This window comes from Pleurodeles waltl, chromosome 4_1, assembly GCF_031143425.1.
Source record: "Pleurodeles waltl isolate 20211129_DDA chromosome 4_1, aPleWal1.hap1.20221129, whole genome shotgun sequence".
Classification (NCBI taxonomy): Eukaryota; Metazoa; Chordata; class Amphibia; order Caudata; family Salamandridae; genus Pleurodeles; species Pleurodeles waltl.
Window position 1 is genome coordinate 232,520,524 of NC_090442.1, and position 22,556 is coordinate 232,543,079.

At 44.7% G+C, this 22,556-nt stretch overlaps 1 protein-coding gene across 2 annotated transcripts in view; it reads right to left on the reverse strand.

Annotated features, from left to right (window-relative positions):
• Positions 1–1,418: 1,418 nt before the first annotated feature.
• CAPRIN2 (caprin family member 2) overlaps positions 1,419–22,556 on the reverse strand; it is a 743,926-nt gene continuing 722,788 nt past the window's right edge. For both annotated transcript variants that reach the window (XM_069228195.1, XM_069228194.1), the window contains one exon: positions 1,419–2,251. In XM_069228195.1, the coding sequence (XP_069084296.1) occupies positions 1,686–2,251 (566 nt within the window). In that variant the 3' untranslated portion in view covers positions 1,419–1,685. The remainder of the gene's footprint in view (positions 2,252–22,556) is intronic.

Consider the following 22,556-nt stretch of genomic DNA (forward strand, 5'->3'; position numbering starts at 1 on the left):
CAGACAATATTACATGGCACCTGTGTAACCAGAGCCAGAACCTTACACCGGTAATACAGGCACTCACCCTCTTCCATATCCTGTCTGGGATAGCAATAAATTGGAACAATTCTGCAATTTTTCCCCTCACAGACGTGATGACGGAGCGTCAGCTCGATTATCTTATCCCCTGGTGCAGTTCATTCCAGAAATAGCCTGGTATTTAGATAAGCCGCAAACTGGGAGACTTACTGAATATTATCGTGCTATCTACAAGACAGAGGAACAGGTGGCCCGTTGGATCAGACTCCCCATCACTTTATGGCTAAATTGCCTTGATGAAAATATTCATCTTCCCACAACTTTTGTACCTTTTCAGTAACATACTGTTTTTTCTCACCAGGCACTAACACTTAAATCCTGTATGATTAAGCTCCCATGGACTGATAAGCAGGCCGGATCAAATGGGAATCCCTTAAGTTGCCTTATGACCCCCACTTCCTGCACATATCGGTCAAATAAAGAGGCGAAAGGATTGAACTTCACACTGCAGCGCACACGCAGTTAGCAGAGGACTGTATACATAAACAAGATGGAATGGATGGATTATGCTCACCTAATGAGGCCCTTACTCATTTTCCTGCTCGGTTCAGCACGTTTGGTTAAAACACACTACCTAGGCTCGCCTCGTGGGGTGTGAAGATTGTGGGTCACTTGTTGCCCAATGGCGAGCGTATACTGGCTTCCGTGGTGCTGGAAAGGACTGACACCAATACCATGGACTCATTCCTTTATCTGCAAACCTGGGCAGAATGTAAAGATCACTACTGAGTTCCCGCATGCACCTTCTGAATGCCAATCATCGACAGTCTTGCTTATGGCCGACTCCGGAGGACACTGTCACACGCCTGTATAGCAGTAGCGGCTCGAAGAGCGTGGAAGGGGCAGCGTGCGGGGGTGGGGGTGGAGAGGGAGAAAGTGAGGAAGGGAATTGGAGGAATCGCTCCCATCATTTCACTATGGAGCACCAGAAAGGTGGCGGCCCTCGGCCCTTGCCTACTGTGCTCGTGCTTCAGAACTCCTGTGGGCGAGCCGAGACTGCTGAATGGCTGGTCATGAATTCTGTTGGGGCTCAGTAGCCGGCATTTAGTGCATGTACAGGCAAGGGTGGATTTGAAGTTGGGGCATGAGTTAATTATATTAGTGTTCATGTTTAGAAATGCACGAATTATTAACTCCTTTTGACATACTGTGCTAATTTGTGCGAGTTCACTATCCTTTGGATGGATACCTGAAACAAATGTAACAAAAACAGACTTATTTAAGAAATAAGTTTCTATGGTGTAAAACTGTAGTGCAAAAAAGTGCAAAATACCCAGCAGATTTGTCGAATTTGTTCAGAGAAGTTTGTGCTGAATGGATCACAAGAAAAATAAGCTGCATAATACTTTTATTGAAGCACAAACAGGATTCTTATTTAACGAAAGGGATTCACATAAAGTAAGCTGCTCTAGAATACAATTGCTTCATACAGGTGCAATACATAACATTCACAGCTTAACGAATGCCACATCATGTTTCATGACGTGCCTAATAAGTGCTGATTACTCCAAATGACAAAACAGACGTCTACTCTTTCCACCCCGAGTAAACACTTGAGGGAAGCAGTGTACTCTCCGGCAGGTTCCAGCACGTACCCAAGGATATCAGTCCTGATATAGGAGGTACCCTGAAAAGGTGGAGTATTTCCAGCTGCTCCCGTAAATGGCTCCTCTATGTAAACGAAGCCATATCTGATCCCCTTGGAAGAGCTGAAGGACAGCGTGGTTGCTTGCAGTTTCATGGTCTGGCGCTCCATCGTTGGCATAGGCAGATACCAGAACCTCTTCGTTCTTCATGAGGTTCACGTACAAGGGAACATTCACTGCAAGTTTTAACATATGGAATATAAAAACATATGTGCCATTCACTGGACAAGCAAATCTACCAATATGAATGTCAAATGTTTCTCCGAGGTTGTTAAGCAGCAGATCAAACACAATTGGTTGGTCCAAGGTCCCAGGAGCAAAATTAGAGGTTCTAGCCGCTGAGAAAGCCACGCGCATCTGTTGCGGAAGAGGATAGACATGAACTGGTAGAATAGTAGCAGCTTGGCTGGTCACTGGCATGTCCATTGGTGTGAGGCTGCGGGAGTCGCCCTGCCCAGAGTCTCCGCAGTGGAAGACTTCATGGTCTCTTTCTGGACTGCTGATCTGCGAGGAGTCGCTCCAACCTGGGACATAAGATTTTTATTGACATGTGGTTATTTAGAAGCAAAACTTTGAGCCCCTAAAGCATAAATTAGAAAAACTCATCAGTGCTTGACATTACATTGAGGGTTAAAAAAAAAACACAGTGTGGGAGCACAAAAAATAAGTGGTACAGCTCTGCGCCAAGAGATTCCCATTCATAACTAATATAGTGAGCTTCAACAAGAGTCAGAACGTCCAAATCACACCAGTTGGAAGCTTAGGAAAATACCAGAATCATTACTTGCACGGGAACCGTTTAAACAGCTGATGTCCAGTTTCATATCAAATGCATTCTAAAGGAATACGTACAATTTACAGAACGAATCAGTAACAGAAATACCTTCAACGCTAGAATGTGCACAGCGCCACTCGGGGCAATGGAGAAGTGCAAAGGGGATAATGGATTATATGACCAATGCTTCTCCTTTTTTTTTATTGGAAAACATATTCGCCTCATCGAGTTAAACTCTTTCCTTCGGCTATGCGTGTCAATCAAAGCTCCCTCCCCACTGCCAAGTCCCTTGCTGAGGCTCCTGCCTCTGGGAAAAGGCATTTAACCAGAATAGCCGTCAGCAGTGAACTACATGACTATATTAAGAGCGATATACACCAGACCTGTAGAAATAATCACTAAGGCAGCGTTACTCAAGTTAGAAAAGCCCAACACAAATGATTAAGTCAATAGAAATGATTCAACATGAAAGAAATTATTATTCAGGGACTGATAACGAAGGTATTGGTCGCTGCTAATTACCCATCCCGCAGTAATGGCAGTGCTTAATCTGTAAATAAAATAGTGCTGGTGCCCAAAGCCCTCGTCTTAAACACGGGGCTGCTGCATTTAAATATGCGAGCATGTAATACTTATACAGCATAATCCTGAACCCATCTCGGGCCCCTTTAATTCACTTAAAGACACTCCCTGCCCCTCCAGCTCACTCCTACAGCTATCTGTTTTCTCCCAGTGTGACGCTTTTTCGTTTTTGTCTTCCTCCGTCTTTCCCATATGTCTCTTTTGCTCATATTAAATGCTTAAGGCAGAAGAATAAGCGCCGGCCCTGAAAAATAAGTGCCGGTGCTCAGCACCGGAAACAACAAGCACAAATTAAGCACTGAGTAATGGTGAAAATCACAGACTCTAAAGATTAACAATTACTCTTGTGCTTACACCAAATGCAGCAACCAGTAAGCCTTGGTTATGCCTAGCGCATTTAGGAAATTAATAATCATGTGGCATTTAAGAGGAATTTGGATGGGGTTTCATGGGACAAGTAGCTGAGCTTTTGGCCACAGGCTATGCAACTCGGGCAACAGGAGAGAATACGAGTGAACATCTGAACGGCTACGGTACGGTAGGATACTGTGTCAGGTGTGAACATCTCAAGCCTTGGTCATGCAGCCTACTAGTGTACCGAATTTCGGAAATCCTCCACAACACAATCAGGAAGGGACCAGAACGGAGGAGGAGGAAGTTAATCAGTGCTCAGAGCACGTTCCCAGAGCCATGAAGTCTCACGCTTAATACGACTCAAACACGGTGAACAGTCGATGAAAGAAAAAATAGTGGGAGAGAATTACCCAAAGCAGATAACCACACTTTGTTGCTGCATGACAAGCGTCCTGTTCATTAGAGTGCTCCTCTCCTCCCACAGGGTAAAGAAGCAATCCGATTCTTGGGACTGGGAGTAGACGGTGGGTTTTTTGATGGTTGAGATCGCCATACATTAGCAGAGAAACAGGAGGGTTATGTAAACAAAAGCGGAATTTTCACTGAAATAGGCACAAATGAGGAAAGAAATCTGGAGGCCACGAACCTTATACCGTGAAAGGGCAATTGGTCAACTGGAAGGGTGGGCTTGACCTTGACCCAGACCCAAAACCTTGTACATTTTGTAGGCAATATGAACCATCAATACCATTTTCTACCAGCAGTGAGGAGACAAGTGTATTGCCTTCCATTACAAAATATTTTATACATTGATCCGTGTTATGTAGGGACCAGGCAGCGAGTCTGCTGCAGGTGTATAACAGTTGCATAACCCCCGTTGGGAAAGTGCAAAGCTATGGATGCTTCTGCTGAAAGCAATGAACACACCCCCGGTGATGACAACATTTCCGGTCTGGGGACTATAAACTCAGCAGGAACTCGACTGCTGTCACATGGCCCCAGAAAAGACACTTATTTTCTATCAGTCACAACAGGACTGTCCACTCTTGCGAGCCACTGGACAAATAAGATGTAGTGCATTCTGGAGCCACCGATGTAGATTTAACACGTCAGCTTTTAAGAGGTTTATTACACCATGAAGAGAAGCGTCTTCTTCCCGGAGCTCGGGTGGCTAGTCTGTACGCCACAATTCCTACACAGAAATAACACTTGAAACAACGAGTTGGCCATTATGTACAGAAACAAAGCTAAGTATGGATGTCACTAGTTGTAAAATAAAAATCATGACGTCCATGTTTGGAAGGAGAGCGCGAGCTGTGACCACCCAACTAAGGTGGGGGTCTACTGCTAGCACCAATAAGAACTAAGGAAATATGGAAAATAGATCAAGCCCAAGTGACCGCTCGTACTTTGAGCATCTAACAAAAGGAAAGTGCAGGCATCTGTCGAAGATCTACAACACAGACCAAGTTGCTCACTTGAAAGGAGGACATGATCTACAGATATTTTGAAAGTCTCAATTGAGAGAAAAGCGGAGGTTAATGTCCTGGATAGTGCAATTAACCCATTACTTAGTCTACTGCAAAGAAGTGAATATGGAAGACCTGGTTGATCGCAGCAGGAGCACTTTGTTGTTGGCCTTTGAGACTGAGGTGGTTCTTCAACTTGAACACCACTTTTAAAAAGTGGGACTGAGGGAGGGCGTACCCACACACAATCACCAACAGAACTCAAGGATGACGGATGCCTAACAGAGACCAGACATCTCTACCTAAAACAGAATGGAAAGGCTTCAGATGGTGGGCTGAGAAGTGCACATCCGAGTTCCTTTCAGGACAGACAACTTATGATTTTGCTCCATATGGATGTTAGCACACTTTAGTTGGAAATAAGTTGCCTTGACTAAAGTATAAAAACAAAATTGGATCAATACCTTGGATTTAATTTCAGCTGGGAGAAGGGACCTCTGGTTAAAGGCAATGGCAATTACTAAACTAGAAACCCAAATGGAAATGGTGACGCTACCATTGTTTGGTGCAGGGAGAGTGGTGCTGTTTACATTTGTGGTCCTCCTCAATCTTATTTTGAACCCCCACGCAGTGTTCAATAAAGCTTAATTTCTAAGACTAAAATCACACATGCTTAATTTGATATGGGCAGAAAGGCAAGCTGCATCAGGTGGGAGGTGAGGGAGCCTTGCAGTTCCTGATCTTGAGATGGATAAATCACTGCTCAAGCACATTATGTAGCCTACTTATTTGCCCTCAGGGGCCCAACGAACAGATGATAGCTGCCACGTATCTTCCATGCAAGCTTTCAAAGTCTGGAAGGAGTGTGATGCAAGCAGATACAGTTCACCTGGCATGTTTGGCTTGGAGCAATACATCGGAGTGAGAAACTGCAACGGTCGTACAGAGAATAACATAGCAATACATCCTAGGATTAGAACATTTATTGAAGTAACAGCTATCGCAATTTAAGCTGCAGACTAGAATACAAGGTCGTTTTCCAGGGATAATTTATCAGCTGGTATGCGGGAAAAAACAGAATGAGGCAAATCCGTTTCTATAATGGACTACAACAAAATTAAAAACTGCAGTCAACTTCTGACATCCCGGTAGAACCAGAGCCTTTAAGTAAGTTGGTACAACTGATTGAGGCTATGCTCTCCGAGAGAGTGAATTCAGTGCACATATGGTCTGGGAGGGTGCTAGCGCAGGTGTATTAATAATTATTAATAAGTGTTCATGTATTCTGAATAATGGGTTTGTGTAGAAAATATAATAACGTAGAAAAAGAATGCATGTATTTTAAATTGTGATTACGATGAGTGGCCGCCAATGTTCACGATGTGTACTTAATAGTCTAATGCTGTGAAAAGTTGAATATATGTTTGACCAATGTAGTAATATGTCATATTAAAGGTTATGTATTATATTTTAGCTTTATTAATTGTAGCCCTCAATTTAGCGAAGGTCTTGGCCTACTTGCCAGGCCTCATGTCAAATCTGTATTTCTTAACGTTAATAAATGGCTGCCCTAGAGAGTTAAACTGTGATTTTCCATTTTGCATTGTTTAAATGTGCTCACAACTGAAAGCTTTTCATGAGAACCAACTGCTAGAAAATGCTGGTCTGGCTAATGTAACATTTGGTGTGTAATGTGTGTGCGACTGACTTTCTCAGGAGGAGAACAATGGAGATACTGACTGGAGTAGAAGCTGCAACAATATTGCTACCTGATGAGCTGAATGATGAGGACATTGCAGGACAACCAATCGACATGTGAACGGAGTAATAGTAGAATTCATAGATCTGGAGTTTTAGTTTTATTGGACAAAGTGTGAACATACGATTAATTGACCAATAGGTATTTCAGACAGTTTTACTGGTTTTGATTTAACACTGCACAGAGAGAAGACAGGCTCATTGCCCATTTTCTTGCTGGCCGAAAGGTCAATAGTTTCTTGTGCGCCTTGACAAAAGACGTGTTTAACTTTATTGCTTAAAGACTTTGCGTTTTCTGAACTTTGATGCTGAATTCTGATGCCTTGCTGATCGATTGATGTCCTGAGGACGAAGACTACCTGCTTGCTGATCCATATTGAGGATAGGTATTATGAATTAGACAGTTTATTATGCATATTTGTTTTTCCCTTCTAGGTACCAACTGCACTGTTTTGATAGAGCCATAGTTAGATGTTTTCCAAATTTGCGTTGCTAAATTGTTTTGCATGAAGCCCAACATGCTAATGCTAATCTGGTGTTAATTAAGGATCCTCACTAATGAAATTATGCTAACAGGGAAAAATGCTTGATGAATTTCCCTGCTGAATTCAAATGTAGGTAATCGCTGACGCAGTTGACTGTTATTAATTTGTACCATAACCTTAGAATGTGTTGTAGTTCAAGCTTTGATTAGATTATGTTTGTTCCGCTGCTTTGGACAGCCAGTATTGTTTCTGTATGGGTTTCATTTGATTTTGAGATTAATCTACATGACTTTAGCATTGTTAATATAGGAAAATTAATATTCTAACTTTTACTAAAAGGAGTGGTTATTTGTGACTGGAAGGTCATGGTGTGTGACAATTACGGACTATTGATATGTACTGGAGCTATGGTAAGAACCTCTTCATTGCGAGTCAAAAGGTACATCAACCTATTCGCATCCCCTTGTAAATTTACTTATTAAGGTCAGACGCGCTAACAAGGGTGAGACCAGGACTTTGACTCACTATGAGCAGGGCTTTAAAATGGGCAAGAGCTGCCCAGGACGAAACCTGAACTTCTTTAATTTGAAAGGGAAAGTACCTGCACTTCTTAGTACTGCTTCAATATATTTAATTAGAAGGCACTGGCCCTTCACAAGACCAAACGGGTAATCTAAACCGAGTACCAGCACTTCTATATTTCCATATAAAGCACTGAGACGATGAGCGGCAGGATTGTGTATAGACTACATATCCTTTGCACTTAGAAGTCTATTTACCATTATCATACTTCAATATGCACCGTTTGGTACATGGTGGATGTATATTAGGCAATAACAGTAAAGAGTAAGATGTACAAAAACTACCTCAGTACTTTCCTCCTGGTCACCTGCTGGTTAAACAAGCCCTGGCAAGGCCAACACGTATGGCTTGAATGTCCCCGCATGTGTAAACAAAGGTAGTTACAAATGGCAATGCAATGTAAAGGTAGCAGAAAGGGATTGCTCTTAGTATAGAATGCATAAAGCAGATAAAGAATGGATTTTTCACAAGTGAAATAGTCACTCGCATATAATGGAAGCACTTCCCAGAAGGTAGAATAATATACCCAACAGCAAGTATCATGAGGCCAGAGTGTGGCATTCTCCTCTCCTCGCTATGAACACAGACCATTGTTCTGTTAAAGGCTCAGTGTGTTCTGCGTGGGTGCAGTTGGCTGGTGAGCTCCCTCCTGTTAGGTTTGATCTGAATAATGTGTTTCACCTATTTTTCGGAAGTCCTCTTCTCTTGAGAGAGACTAATGCGCCTCTGGGTGGAGCCAAAGCCAGCTATATTTTAAATAATTGCACTGTCAAGCCAGACCTGAAAATGGAACCAGTTTGTGAAATCTTATTTTCTTAGATGTTCCTTCAATGGTTGTTTCGATGGTTGCAAAAGGCTAGTGAACTTGCGCAACCCCTGAAGGCGAGTGACACTGGTCCAAAGTTGCTGCAGTACTGACATGAGGAGTGTGTAAACGCAAGTGTCAGAAGCTGAAGTTCCCAAAAAGTGATCACCAGAACACAAGGAAATGGAGCAGCAGTGTGAACATATGTTAAAGACATGACCCACCCCATGCCATGCACTTCTTGGCAGTAGTGTGGAAGGGCACGGCTGAGTAACGTCAGGAGGATGCAACAGAATTCACGACCTGCTAATCTAAACTATGGCTTTCAGTCCAGTACTACAGATGAGCCAGTTAACAGAAGTTTGATATGGACCAGCCACTTTGGATCTCTAAAATGTTCATGTTTTTTTTTTTTTTTACTGCAAATGCATGGCTAGCATTTTAGTGCTGCATACTGGGGCTTTCATTAACAATCTGCAATAGGGCGTACTTTGTATGTAGACAGGTTACTGCTGTTAGGAGGCTGTATGGGAAGGTTATAACGTAGCTATGGCTCCTTTCCCCTTGTTTGAGGGTTAAACAAATCTAATGGTTATATGCATATACTGAAAGTGGGTGTTTGGCTCAATGATGGTATGTGTATGATGGCCACTGTCCAGCCACATTCAGGGGCCACAATGCAAACCCCCAAGCATGGACCACTGGTGTTCTGGAATACGTTTTATTAGGACTTTGCTAACTGGATTTTCTGCAATTGACTCTCTGGGAACAACGGTGAACAGTCAAAGGTTTGTCAGGGACGTAATTGGGGCGACAAGAGCTCAAGAGTCAACCAAGACATACAATAGAGTATTCTGCAGCCCAGTTCTTATCTTTTGAATTAAAAAAGTACTTGAATCACAGCACACAAAGACAGGACTGTTTCCTCCCAGCACTGACAGGACTGTTTCCAAAGTGTGTATAAGCCCTCTTGTATAATGTGGGGTAAGGTACAGTATTCTCAAATCACCTAAGCTGTGGAAGTGCCTCCACAGTTCAGTTGGGGTTCACCTCGTGGTGTTTTTTTCCCTCCAAGCCTTTTCACTTTGCAGACCTCAGTCTGTGGTAAAGTTTCGCCATTCTTAAGCCCTGTGGCTACCTGCATGCTGTTTCAGTCTAAGGCATTGGAGAACAGAGGTGTACAGTGGCCTTGCTCTGGCAGCTATTGAGCAGTCAGGGAAATGGGCCAGGACCTTTGCCTTGCTCAGAACTTGGAAGGTTTTCAGACATTGGCAGAAGCACCAGCAGGCTCTGTAACGAGTTTCTGATCTCATATGGTGCTTAATATCTACCAAAGTCTTGATGCAGTTCACTACCAGAATGGCTCAGGGAGACCAGCTCCCACCCCGATTCTCATAAATGTTGCTCCTAGCTTTGCTCCTTTGCAATCTCTCTCTTCTATTCTCCTTGCCAAGAACAGTGTCTCCTCACTAAGCACCATGTGCAATCCTGTCTCAGCAGGCAGGCTCCTATGCAGACGCAGATCCTCAGCAGAAAGTGCAGACTTCAAGGGATTACCTCCCCCCTCTCGCTGGAAGACTAGTTGTCATGTAGACCATAGTGCTGGTCACACAGCAGTCCTTTGCGTACTTTGCACAGCACTCCATTCCTTGGTTATGAAGAATTTGGACCAAAAGAAATGTGGGGTGATTTGGGCCCCACTTTTATACAAATGGGGGCATACAAAAGGGAGCTGTGGACATGCGGTCCAAGGATTTAGAAACAGCTGAGATTGGTTCTTTCAAACGTCAGTTTCTCGCTGTTCCTCAGACATGGCATTTGTGTAAGGTAATGGCCCTCACGGCAGGAAGCAATGATGCTGGCTCCAAGCAAGAGTATCCAAAACAAGGACATAATGAAGAGCAAGTTCTTTGCACCTGGCTTTCACCCTTCCTAATACAGTAATCAGAGACAAACTGTCAGACACTTTTTTAGAAACATTCTGATCTTGAACAGAAATAGTCTCACCCCCTACTCCTACCATTTACCAAATGGCAGGGCTCAGGAGGGACTAATGAGCAGCATTTGCCAATAAGGTACTCATTGAATGTATAAGGGTAGTTCGGTCTCTGTCCTCCAATTCAGTGTCTGGTCTTCACTCCCTGGACCCAGGAATATGTCTAGATAAACTGTCTACCCACCATCTGGCACCATGCTATACCGAGGGCCATCCAAAAATCGATTCCAGTGTTTAAACTCTCACCACATACAGAGTTCATATTACCATGCATTGTACAGCACACCATGCACACGCATGGAGTGTGCGCATAAGGATCTGGAGTTCACACTGCAGTGGGACATTACTTGAGCTGTTACCATCTCCCATACACAAAATATATCTGGTCATACTGCTGATTCACCAAAACCTCGTATGCTACCACCACCACTTTGTAATTAACAGTAGTCTTAGGACCACTTGAAGGCACCCTTGGTGGCAGGGTCTGAACTTCTTATCAGCTACAGGCCACACTAAGCTATCGTGATGCCAGGACCAGACCAAATAAAAAGCCAGGATACTAGTTTCACAAGAAGTCCGCTACTCAGGGCAGAATTACATGCCCATTCACCATGCAGAAGACATTCACATGTCAACAGGGGTTATTTGTATGAATGATTGTGGGTGCATGAATAGCAATAGAGGGTGTATACTGGTGATTCTGCTAACATAACAGCTAATGTACTGTCATAATTCCGGATGGCTGGCTGTATGACGAATGTGCTGCCATGTGAGGGGGGGGTAGAAATGAAATAAGGTGGTGGTTTTGCTGACTTGTGATTTGTATGCACGATGGGGGTGGGGGGGGTTGTGGTGGTACATTATGTGGTTATTGTTTTATATTGTGCAGTGTTTATTTTTGTTTCAAATTGTGTTATGAAGACTTCTGGGGTGGGAGGTAAGGTTGCCCGAGTATGGTGGGGTTGGACCGGGAGGTTAAAGTAGCACACTAACTCAAGAATTTGACTTTAAATTAAGTGGCTTTGCTACAAAAACTATCAGTCAACCTTTTTTACATTTCAACATCAGTTTTCTTTAGGAAATTTTATTGGTTTTTAAATAAATGATTTATTTGCTTTTCTGTGGTCTGTGGCGTCGGCTGTGTGGATATATGATGGTGGGTTGGCAACAGAGGTTGGTTGTGTGTAGGAATATTGGTTGTGCTTATGTATGACAGTGGGCGTGTTGAACTCCCCGCCTCACACTTGCAGGCCCAATGTATGCCTGCTACACACCTGTGTCTCTAGTTAGTTCTGCAGCCCCTCAAGAGTGGCCCCCTCAACACCATGCAGCCACTGTGTACCACTTTGCATGGTCTATGCAGGACCTAAATGTGCCCCAACTCTTCCCTGCAGTCCATGTGTGGCCACCCCTCCCCCACAGTCCCACTGTGTGCCTGCTCATCTACGATGCATACAATACTGTGGATGATTGGATGAGATTCCACATGCTTCTGAACCTTGCTCATAATTAGGAATAGAGTGATAGAGCTGGTGCAATCTGAACCACAGGCTTGCACAGATTACCGAGGAGTGGGACAGCTAGTTCCCATTCTTTCTAGCTCCTGTTCCCCTGGCAAAATGCGGGGGGAAGGGCACTTACCTGTACCCTGTAGCCTTAGGCAAGGTGCTGGAGGGTACAAGAAATAGTGCCCACACTTAAGCAGTGTCAGGGAGAGGTTGGAAATTATCTTACCCATGCCAGGGCATCCAGCTATGCCAATCCATTCTTAGCAATGTTGGGGGGGAGGGGGAGATTTCCCACTGGGCTATACAGAATGGGAAAAAACAAAAGAAAAAAAAAAAAAAAAAAAACAGTCAAATACCGAGGAACCAGGTGCCCTGGTGCTTAACAGAGCTTGCAAGAATCAAACCAAATACTTAGTAAACATGAGACTTTGAAAGAGTGGTTGCACGCAGTGCTTAATTTATAGTAAGTGCTGGTGCCCAAAGATTTGCTCTTAAGCCTGCGGCTATCGCTATCGAAAGTTTGGGGTGTGGAATACCAAGTGTGTAGTTTTGGTCCAAGCTCATGCTTCTTTTCACCCACCACCAGCCATTCTCTGCCTCTTTCTCAAGCTTGCACGTTTTCATTCCTGATTTCTCCCTTTACCAGTTTTTCAGTTTTCTCTTCCTTTTTCTATCTCCCTTTTGTGTTTCTTTTTTGCTCTGGTCAAAATTTGATGAGGAAATCTAGGTGCTGGTCCCCAAAAATAAGTGCCAGAGTGCCCCGCCAGTGACCCTCTGCTCAAATTAGATACTGATTGCAAGAAAAGTACCTTTCGGAAATGCAACAAGATCGTGGGTCCACTTAGGCAAGTCATGAAATACCCTACCATTGACAATGCCTTCCAGTCAAGGTTTGGCCTCCCATTCTTACCTTGCTTTCTGTGGGGCGGTTCTAAGACAGGCAACCCAATCACCAACTTTACTGGCAACCGGATCCTCCACTAATGTGAAGTAAAAGTCCATCTCTAAACTTTCAATCTGTATCTATTAGGCCCAGTAAAGAGCTGGTAACAATGTTTAGGGGTCATTCAGTCCTCATATGTCCAGTAGTCCACCTCTCCAGCAACCCAAAAATAGAAACATTTGAAAAAATAATGGGGTAGATTTCTAATACTAGCAGTCCAAAATTCAATCACTGTAAACCACCACTCCAATAGATTACCCAGCCCTCCTCTGATAATCATCAAGTCTAACCTGAAACATTACCTAATGTTGGTTAGCAATATCTTAACTCATTTCCTTGCTTCTCATTGGTCATCCCGCGTCCGAGTATCACTTACTCTTAGTGTTTGTTGTTTCCATGGAGCGCTGGCCAAAAACTGATGAACTTATTAGTGTAGAGGGGCAAATTTATTTTAGGCCTTTTCTGCCCCTCCTGCCTGGGGTGGGGGGGGAGGCAGATCGGCATATTGTTATTAGGCCGATCTGCCCTGGGGGGGCAGAAACCTCTAGGCGCCAGGGATCACTTTATGGGTTTTAATTGTGTTTTTTTTAGAGGTGGGGAGCGAACCCTTAGGCAAGGGTCGCTCCCCTGGTGGGGCAAATTTATTTTTGGCCATTTCTGCTCCCCTTTGGGGCAGATCAGCGTATTTCTATTTGGCCGATCTGCTCCCCTTGGGGGCAGAAACCACTTAGGCACCAGGGATTGGTGTGTGTGTGTTTTCTTTAGAGGGGCAGCCCCTTGGGTAAGGGTCGCTCCCCATGGGGTCACATTACTGTTGGCCATATCTGCCCCCCTTGGGGGTAGATTGGCCTATTTTTGGAAGGCTCATCTGCCCCCAAGGGGGGGGCAGAAAGCCTACCAGGGAAGTTTTTTTTCTCCAAAATAAGAGGGTTGGGGTATGGCCATACCCCCACCCCAAATAAATGGGGCCAAAGTTGTTCTGCCCACCAGTGGGGACATGGGGTAATTACCCCTGATCCACACCCCTGGGGAGCACAAAGTCTACTAGATACCCGGAAATTAAAAAAATATATATATATTGGGGTGGTGGCTATCAACCAGTATGGGCCTGGTTATGCCCCCACCCCAACTGAAGGGGGTAACAGTCTTTCAGCTCTCCCCCGCACTCTAAAACATCTTATCCCACAGCAAGCAAGAAGACATTTGATTATTTGATTATTTTGGGCTTTGGTTTTACATGTGGGCCATGAGAGCTTGGCTAACTCTCAAAAGCGTCCCACTTGGAATGGTAAGGGCTGCACTTTATGGACTTGGGGACGCTGCCATGTAGAAAAATCCACAAGACCTAGACACATCTAAAAACTAAACATCTGGGTGATTCCAGGGTGGTGTGCTTCACATGCATCCTGCACCATTTTCGTACCCACAATGCCCTGCAAACCTCCAATTTTGCTGGAAACCACACATTGGTCCCATGTTTTTGTGATGGAACCTTCCGGAATCTGCAGGAATCCGCAAAATTCCTACCACCCAGCATTGTCTCATCTATACCGATAAAAATTCTGCTGCACTTGTCAGCCTAAATATGTATTTTTGCAAACTGCCATTTTGGACCCCCTTTAGTTCCCCCTCAATAGCGACATGTTTTTGGCTCTTCCCTTTCACAAGGACTTGGCCCACCTACACACGAGCTATCATTTTTACCAGGAGACTGAGGGTAACATTGGGTGGTATGAAATTTGTCCCAGTGCGGTGATCCCACACAGAATGTGGGAAAAATTCGATTTTTAGCTAAATTTAAGGTTTGCTGAGGATTCTGGGTGAGAAAACATTGGGGGATCCACGCACGTCACCTCCCTGGACTCTCTCGGGTGTCTAGTTTTCAGAAATGTCTGGGTTTGGTAGGTTTCCCTACGTGGCTGCTGAGCCCAGGACCAAAAATGCAGGTGCACCCCCGCCGCATAAACAGGTTGTTTTGTGTTTGATAATTTTGATGTGTCCAGATAGTGTTTTGGGGCATTTCCTTTCGCGGGAAGGAGGCCTACCCACAAAAGTGAGGTACCATTTTTATCAGGAGATTTGGGGGAACGCTGGGTGGAAGGAAATTTGTGGCTCCTCTCTGATTCCAGAACTTTCTGTCACCGAAATGAGGGAAAAGTGTTTTTTTTGGCCAAATTGAGATTTGAAAAGTATTCTGGGTAACAGAACCTGGTCAGAGCCCCACAAGTCACCCAAATCTTGGATTTCCCTAGGAGTCTAGTTTTCAAAACTGCTCAGGTTTGCTAGGTTTCCCTAGGTGCCGGCTGAGCTAGAGGCCAAAATCCACAGCTAGGCACTTGGCAAAAAACAGCTCTGTTTTCTTTGTGAAAATTTGATGTATCCACGTTGTTTTGGGGGCATTTCCCGTCACAAGTGCTAGGCCTACCCCCACAAGTGATGTACCATTTTCATCGGGAGACTTGGGGAAATACAGAATAGCAAAACACGTGTTATTGCCCCTTGTCTTGCTCTACACTTTTTCCTTCCAAATGCAAGACAGTGTGTAAAAAAAGACATCTATTTGAGAAATGACCTGTAATTCACATGCTAGTATGGGCACCCCTGAATTCAGAGATGTGCAAATGACCCCTGCTTCTCAACACCTTATCTTGTGGCCATTTTGGAAATACAAAGGTTTTCTTGATACCTATTTTCACTTTTTATATTTCAGCAAATGAATTGCTGTATACCCGGTATAGAAATGAAAACCCATTGCAAGGTGCAGCTCATTTATTGGCTCTGGGTACCTAGGGTTCTTGATGAACCTACAAGACCTATATAGCCCCGCAACCAGAAGAGTCCAGCAGACGTAATGGTGTATTGCTTTAAAAAATCTGACATTGCAGTAAAAAGTTACAGAGTAAAACGTGGAGAAAAATGGCTGTTTTTTTTTTTACCTCAATTTCAATATTCTTTTATTTCAGCTGTTATTTTCTGTAAAAAACACTTGTAGGATCTACACAAATTACCCCATGCTGAATTCAGAATGTTGTCTACTTTTCAGAAATGTTGAGCTTTCTGGGATCCAGCATTGGTTTCTCACCCATTTCTGTCACTAACTGGAAAGAGGCTGAAAGTACAAAAAATAGTAAAAATGGGGTATGTCCCAGTAAGATGTCAAAATTGTGTTGAAATATTGGGATTTCTAATTCAAGTCTGCCTGTTCCTGAAAGCTGGGAAGATGGTGATTTTACCACCTCAAACCTTTTGTTGATGCCATTTTCAGGGGAAAAAACACAAGCCTTCTTCTGCAGCTCTTTTTCCCATTAAAAAAAAAACAAAAAGAAAGAAAAAAAAAAAAATTTCACCGTATTTTGACTAATTTCTTGGTCTCCTTCAGGGGAACCCACAAAGCGTGGGTACCTCTAGAATCCCTAGTATGTTGGGAAAAAATAAAGGACGGAAATTTGGCATTGGTAGCTTATGAGCAGAAAGAATTATGAGGGCCTAAGCGCGAACTGCCCCAAATAGCCAAAAAAAAGGCTTGGCACAGGAGAGGAAAAGCCCTGGCAGCGAAGGGGTTAAATACCAATGAGACTTCATGGAATCGAAAGTAGTTAAAAAAATATCCTTGTGGCCACTTTCTTAAAAAAAAAAAAAAAAAACAAACAAAAAAAAAAAAAAACTGTTTCCATGCAGTATTGGTGCAAGTAGATTGCAAGCCACGCAGTGCGAGACAGCAGTAAACCCGTATTAAAATCGTCGAATTTAAAGCATGTAGACGTAGGTGTGTGGTTGATGGCCACAGTTAATCGGGCCTCCCTTGTGTTTGCTTACACACCCTCTCGCCCAATGATATGTGTTTTGGAGTCGATGAACTTTACAGCAAAGTGAAAGCTTGCGGGAGGTAATCAAATCAGTAATTGTACCAGACATTTTGCGTTGTTTTACAGCTGTGAACTAAACACCATAGACAATAGCCCAGGGATAGATTAAAGTGCCGTGCAGGAGCTGGTTTAAAAGATGGAAAACTTTACCTTCAGTCTTAATTGCACCCTTAATGGTTTGATCCCTGTATTTTACCGATGTGCCAATGTACAACAAAAATAAAGTTGTAAAAAAAATAATAATATAAAAAAAAGCACTGGCAAAGCAGTGCTTAATTTATAAACAAAACCGTGCTGGTGCCAAAGCTCTCTCCTGAGACTCGCGGCTGCTGCAATCAAACGTGCAAGCACGGAATACAGAGGCAGCTTAATCCTGAAGCCACTTCGGCCTCTTTAAACCATTTACAGTCACTCCCAGTCCCTTCAGCTCACTCTTTCAGCTTTCTCCCTTTGTGACGTTTTTTCGTTTTTCTCTTCATCCGTCTTTTCATTGTGTCTTTTGCTCGCTGTAAACACCTGAGGCAAAAAACATAAGTGTCGGTGCCCCCCACCGGCTCAAATTAAGCACTGTGGCAAAGCCAGGAGCTCTCATGTACGAGAGCTATTGTTTTTTCTTAATGTATTTAGCCACGTTGCGCCGTGGCCAGCTATTAACGGAGTCAGTGCAAACCACTCAGTTTCATTGGCTACCAAGATGCATACAAGATGTATGCAAGATGTATGCATTTTTGCCATTCTACATTTTTACATGGATTCTCACACAGATACTATAGTCTCGCTGCAATCATTTGTCTTGGCTGAAACATACCTGGGAGCTTATATCATCTCCGCTCTCCTACGATGTTCTCCCAGGTGAACACCCCATTCATAAAACGACCATAAGTCCACTGTGTGGCACTCTGCCTGTACATGGCTCTACAAATTAGCCAAGCTTGCAGATATTCAGAATTGTGGTGAAAAACTCACTAGTCAGGTGTAACTCCAATAATGCAGTAAGGTACTGGCCAAACACCACCACCTATGGGCATTCATAACAGACCTAGACACGGTTACTAAATGTACAAACATCTTGTGCCACACATCACCACCAAGGCAGCCCTCGAAAGGCCTACTCCCCAGACTAATTCCTCATCAATCACCCCCACGGTCGGCCTTTACGCTGGCAGCACCCTGTGCGACAAAGTTTGTTGTCGCTCCCAATGGCTACATTTGCCACGGATTCTCCCACTACCGCCATGTAACAGGGCACCTCAAGTCTCCAGACCCACTCACTCTCAGATGCATTTCATTTTGTAGCGCCACTCATTTCAGTGTATGGTGTCAGAGCACTTTCCATGCACGCACATTGCACACAGAATCAATTCAAAGTGTGTAAATCAGTGTATAATAAATGTCACATAAGACAGCACTACAATATGTAGGAGTTGTAGGACATTGCCCCTTTTGGCTTGGTTACCCCCTACTTTTTGCCACATATTCGTTGCTAACTTGACTGTGTGCTGGGATCCTGCTAACCAGGCCCCAACACCCAAGTTCTTTCCCTAAGCTGTAGCATTGCTTCCACAACTGGCACATCCCTGGCACACTGCTAAGTCCCTTGTAAGAGATATCGATGGCCCTGTGACCAGGGAGGGTTCTTAAGGGCTGCAGCATGTATTGTGCCACCCTGAGGGACCCCTCACCAGACACATCCACAATGCAATAGCAGATTGTGCGTGTTGGTGCGGAGAAAAAAAAAAGCCAACATGGCATTCCTCTCTGGGTGCCATGCCCACAAACCACTGCCTGTGGCATACGTAAGTCACCCCTCTAGCAGGCCTTACAGCCATAAAGCAGGGTGCACTACACCACAGGTGAGGGCACAGCTTCTTGGGCAATATGCCCCTACAGTGTCTTTGTCCATTCTCAGGCCCTGTAAGTGAAGTGTAGCCATACTGAGTACATGGGCTGAGAGTTTACCATTACGAACTCCACAGCTCCATGATGGCTTCACTGAATGCTGGGAAATTTAGTATCAAACTTCTCAGCTCAATAAACCCACACCGGTGCCAGTGTTGGATTTATTGAAAATTGCACACACCCTGAAATTCACCCACCTCTCTAGTGTGCGGCTGACTGGTCAATGTCAGTTGCCACTACCAGATGAGTTTGACCACATGGGTTGAGAACCTTTGTGCTCTCAGGAGTCAGGGACAAAGCCTGCTCTAGGTGAGGGAGCTTCGCCCCCCCCCCCCTTTTTACAGGAACAGCAACACTTGGCAGTGAGTCTCAAAGGCTCCTGCCATTTGTTTTACTGCCTGAGGGCACTCCAGCTAGTGGAGCTGCTCACCTTCCCTACCCCCACCTCCCGCCCGCCCCCGACCAGGCCCCACTTTTAGCGGCAGGTTCCGTGGAAAATTAGTAAACACCAGGAGGAATGTCGACACCAACTAGGACCACACCTAGGATGCCAACAGCTGAGGTGAACCCCTCCAGGCAGAATCCTCCATCGTGCTTTGGAGAGCAATAGCCAAGGAATGTGCCCCCGTTCCCAAAGGGAGTGGGCCCAGGAAGGGTGTAGCCACCCTCAGTGTCAGTAGCCATTGGCTACTGCCCTCTGTAATGCCCCTAAATCTAGTATTAAGGGGTACCCCTGAACCCTGCTCTTCAGATTCCTGGCGTCCTGAAAGGAGGACTGAAGAGCCGCACAAGCAGTGAAGACTCCAGACGACAACGGACTTGTCCCCAGCCCTACTGTCCTGTCTGCAGCTTCAAAGCTCCTACTACAAAAAGGTGACATCCTGCAAGACCAGCGACCTCTACCAACCCCAGAGGACTGCCTACCCATGGACCAAGATCTTCAGAGAGCAGCAGCTCGGTCCACAAAAAAACCTCTAGGAAGGACTCCAGACCCTCCTGGATCCACGAGTCCTGCCCACACTGCACCCAATGCCCACGGTCTGAGTCCAGGTGGCCCACCGGTCCAGAGACGGCCCCCAGGCGATTCTGACCTAGAGTCCACCATGAGGTGACCCTTTCTGACCAACACGACGACACATGCAGCCTAAATCCAGGACTCCCCTGACTGTGACAGGCTCAGGTGGAGCTTTCTCAACACCTAAAGGTCCCCTCTGCACCCACAGCCCCCTGGCCTTGGGGAACCCAACCAACGGTCCAGCAACATCCAGTGGCTCTCTACTTAGCTATACAGCTGTTGGTCTTCATCAGCCGACTCACTGGACCAAGCCTCCAGCCTTTGTGCCCACTGGGGTTCCTCCCTTGAAAAGCATTGGGCACCCGAAGCTGTGTTTGCAACCCTGCCACCCCTGTGCCGCTGAGGGTGTGTGTTTGGTGCTGACCTGTGCCCCCCTGTACTGATCTAAACCCCCTCCAGGTTGGTGCCCTGAAGTCGCAGGTACTTCCCTGCAAGCTGTTTCTTTCTAAATGCCCACAGTCTCCATAGGATTCCATTGGGCGCCAACACCAACTGACCTCTGTACCTGCCCAGCCCCATGTTGCTGGTGGTGCAGCCTGGACGTCTTCCTAAACTTTGCCCTGTGGACAATCTACCCCCAAAGACTGGGATCGTAAGTCGAGTACTTACTTGCAAACTGTGTTGATACTTTTCTTCCCCTAGGACTGCATTGCTTTCTATGAAAAATTGCACTGTCTACTTTTGAAATTGAAAAGTATTACTTACCTGAAACCAGTTTTATCTGTGAATTCTAAAAGTGCATTTGGTACTTGAAATTCATACATTCTTGAATCTCTGCTTATCTGCAACAAATATCCTTCTGGTTCTAGAAATAAAGTAACAAAGTATAATTTTTTGGATACATAAACATTGGACTGGAGTTAGTCATTGGATGAGTGCACAACAAATGCTTAGCACTACCCTCTAATAAGCCTAAAAGCTCGACCCTACTTTACCCTCTATAAAGCTTCTGGGGATAAACTGGATTGTGCAAACTGTACCTTACTTTGGTATAGTATATACAGAGCCAGCTTCCTACAGGAGTTGCATGTCATCCATACTGGTAGGCAGTATAGTTTAAGAGTGCTTAGTATAGCAGAATTTAAAATGTAACACCGTGGTCGGGGTTCTCTTTAATAATAACTGATTTATACCCAAATGATCCATTTTTTGCAACATTAGGGTAATGAAAGACTGGGGAAAAAATAACACTCTAATGTCCAATCTATACCTTGAGAAATGCATGCAGTTCTTTGATGACAGTTAATAGCTTACTCTTCTAGGTTAGGTAACGAAAGGACCTCTGACAAAAGCAGTAACCCACTGACCTATTTGCGTTTTATGCACTGTGATGTGTGCATGGTACATGTTCTTTGCATGAGACATATTAACCCGCGGTGCTACTTTTAAACACCTAGAGAAAGCTACAAATTCTTTCCAGGCAGAACATTCACCACCAGAATCATCTGTACAGTTTAATTGTTGCTTGAAAATTGCTGGAGGCAAGGAACGCAGCAGCAGGTCATTTTAAAACTAGAATATACCTGCAAACAGGGTGCCCCCACCCGAAGTCAGCACCCGGTGTAGAGGCACCAGCCCCCCGCCCTAGAGCCAGCCCTGATCATCCCCACCCTATGAAGGGGTAATCAACTCGTTCCTCTATTCTGTCCAAATCCATTCAATTCTAACTATCCTCTGTATAGCAGGAAAGGGAATGCAAGCCAACATTTGTCAAGCTCATCAACACCAATCAACTGGCAGTAGGTCACTGCTTTTTTGCTGCTCCCAAACTTTACCGACCGTGACTAGCCACTGTCAGACAATGGCTATGTCAGAGAGCCAGGAAACTATTTAAAAGAAATTCTTGACCAGCGCCTAGGTATGCAGATTCTTGGTTGGGTAAAAGAAAGCTACTTTCTTGTAACCCTCGTTCTTGATCATGGGTATCCTCATTAAATTCATAAACACTAAGCATGTGTTGAGCCTGAGCAGACCTCCACAAATATTTGCAAGCCACGTCTTACGTATCAGGTCCTACTCACACACTTACACTGCAAAATGCTGGCCAATCACAATGCAGTTTACTTTAAGCTGTTATAATTGACCGATGTGTTGCATGCCACATGCGCTCTTGGTCTCAAGAGTGAGCATAGGGCTACTCTACAGAAGGGAGAAGTTCCTGTCTGGGTCATGCTGCTGCAACACTCCTGGACCCTTTCAGTGACAAAGTGGCACAGATGATGTAGGGAGCCAACAGCGCGTTGGGACGGGAAGATCATCTGTGGGCAGGGATGAGAAAAATGGGTGAGATGTGCACGTCTGTATCTAGGTCTGGTTCCTGCCCCCTTCCAGTAAGCCCTGCCTGGAATACTGTGGGAATTGTAGTTGGTTGCCCTTAGCATATTTCAGGAATTCTAGCTAACAATACAACGAGACAGAAGCAGGCAGTGGTCAGTTTGTTAAAGAAAAAAAACACAAATGTGTGAACCCCAAGTGTTTTAGCTTCCCACCACCATTGCTACAGAACGCTAAAGTTTATCCCACATCTTTCTTCCACCACCCTCCACTACCTCTCTTCATCTCATTCTTACACGTTCTTAGCATTCGATGCTCCTCCCTTAGATCGTTTTTCTCTTTTTTTTATCCCTTTACTCGTTTCTTCCTGTCTCACTTGCTGTGGCTGATCATGAATACAAGGTCCCAGTCCCCAAAACAGAGTGCTGGTCAAACCCACCAGCAACAACCAGCACAAA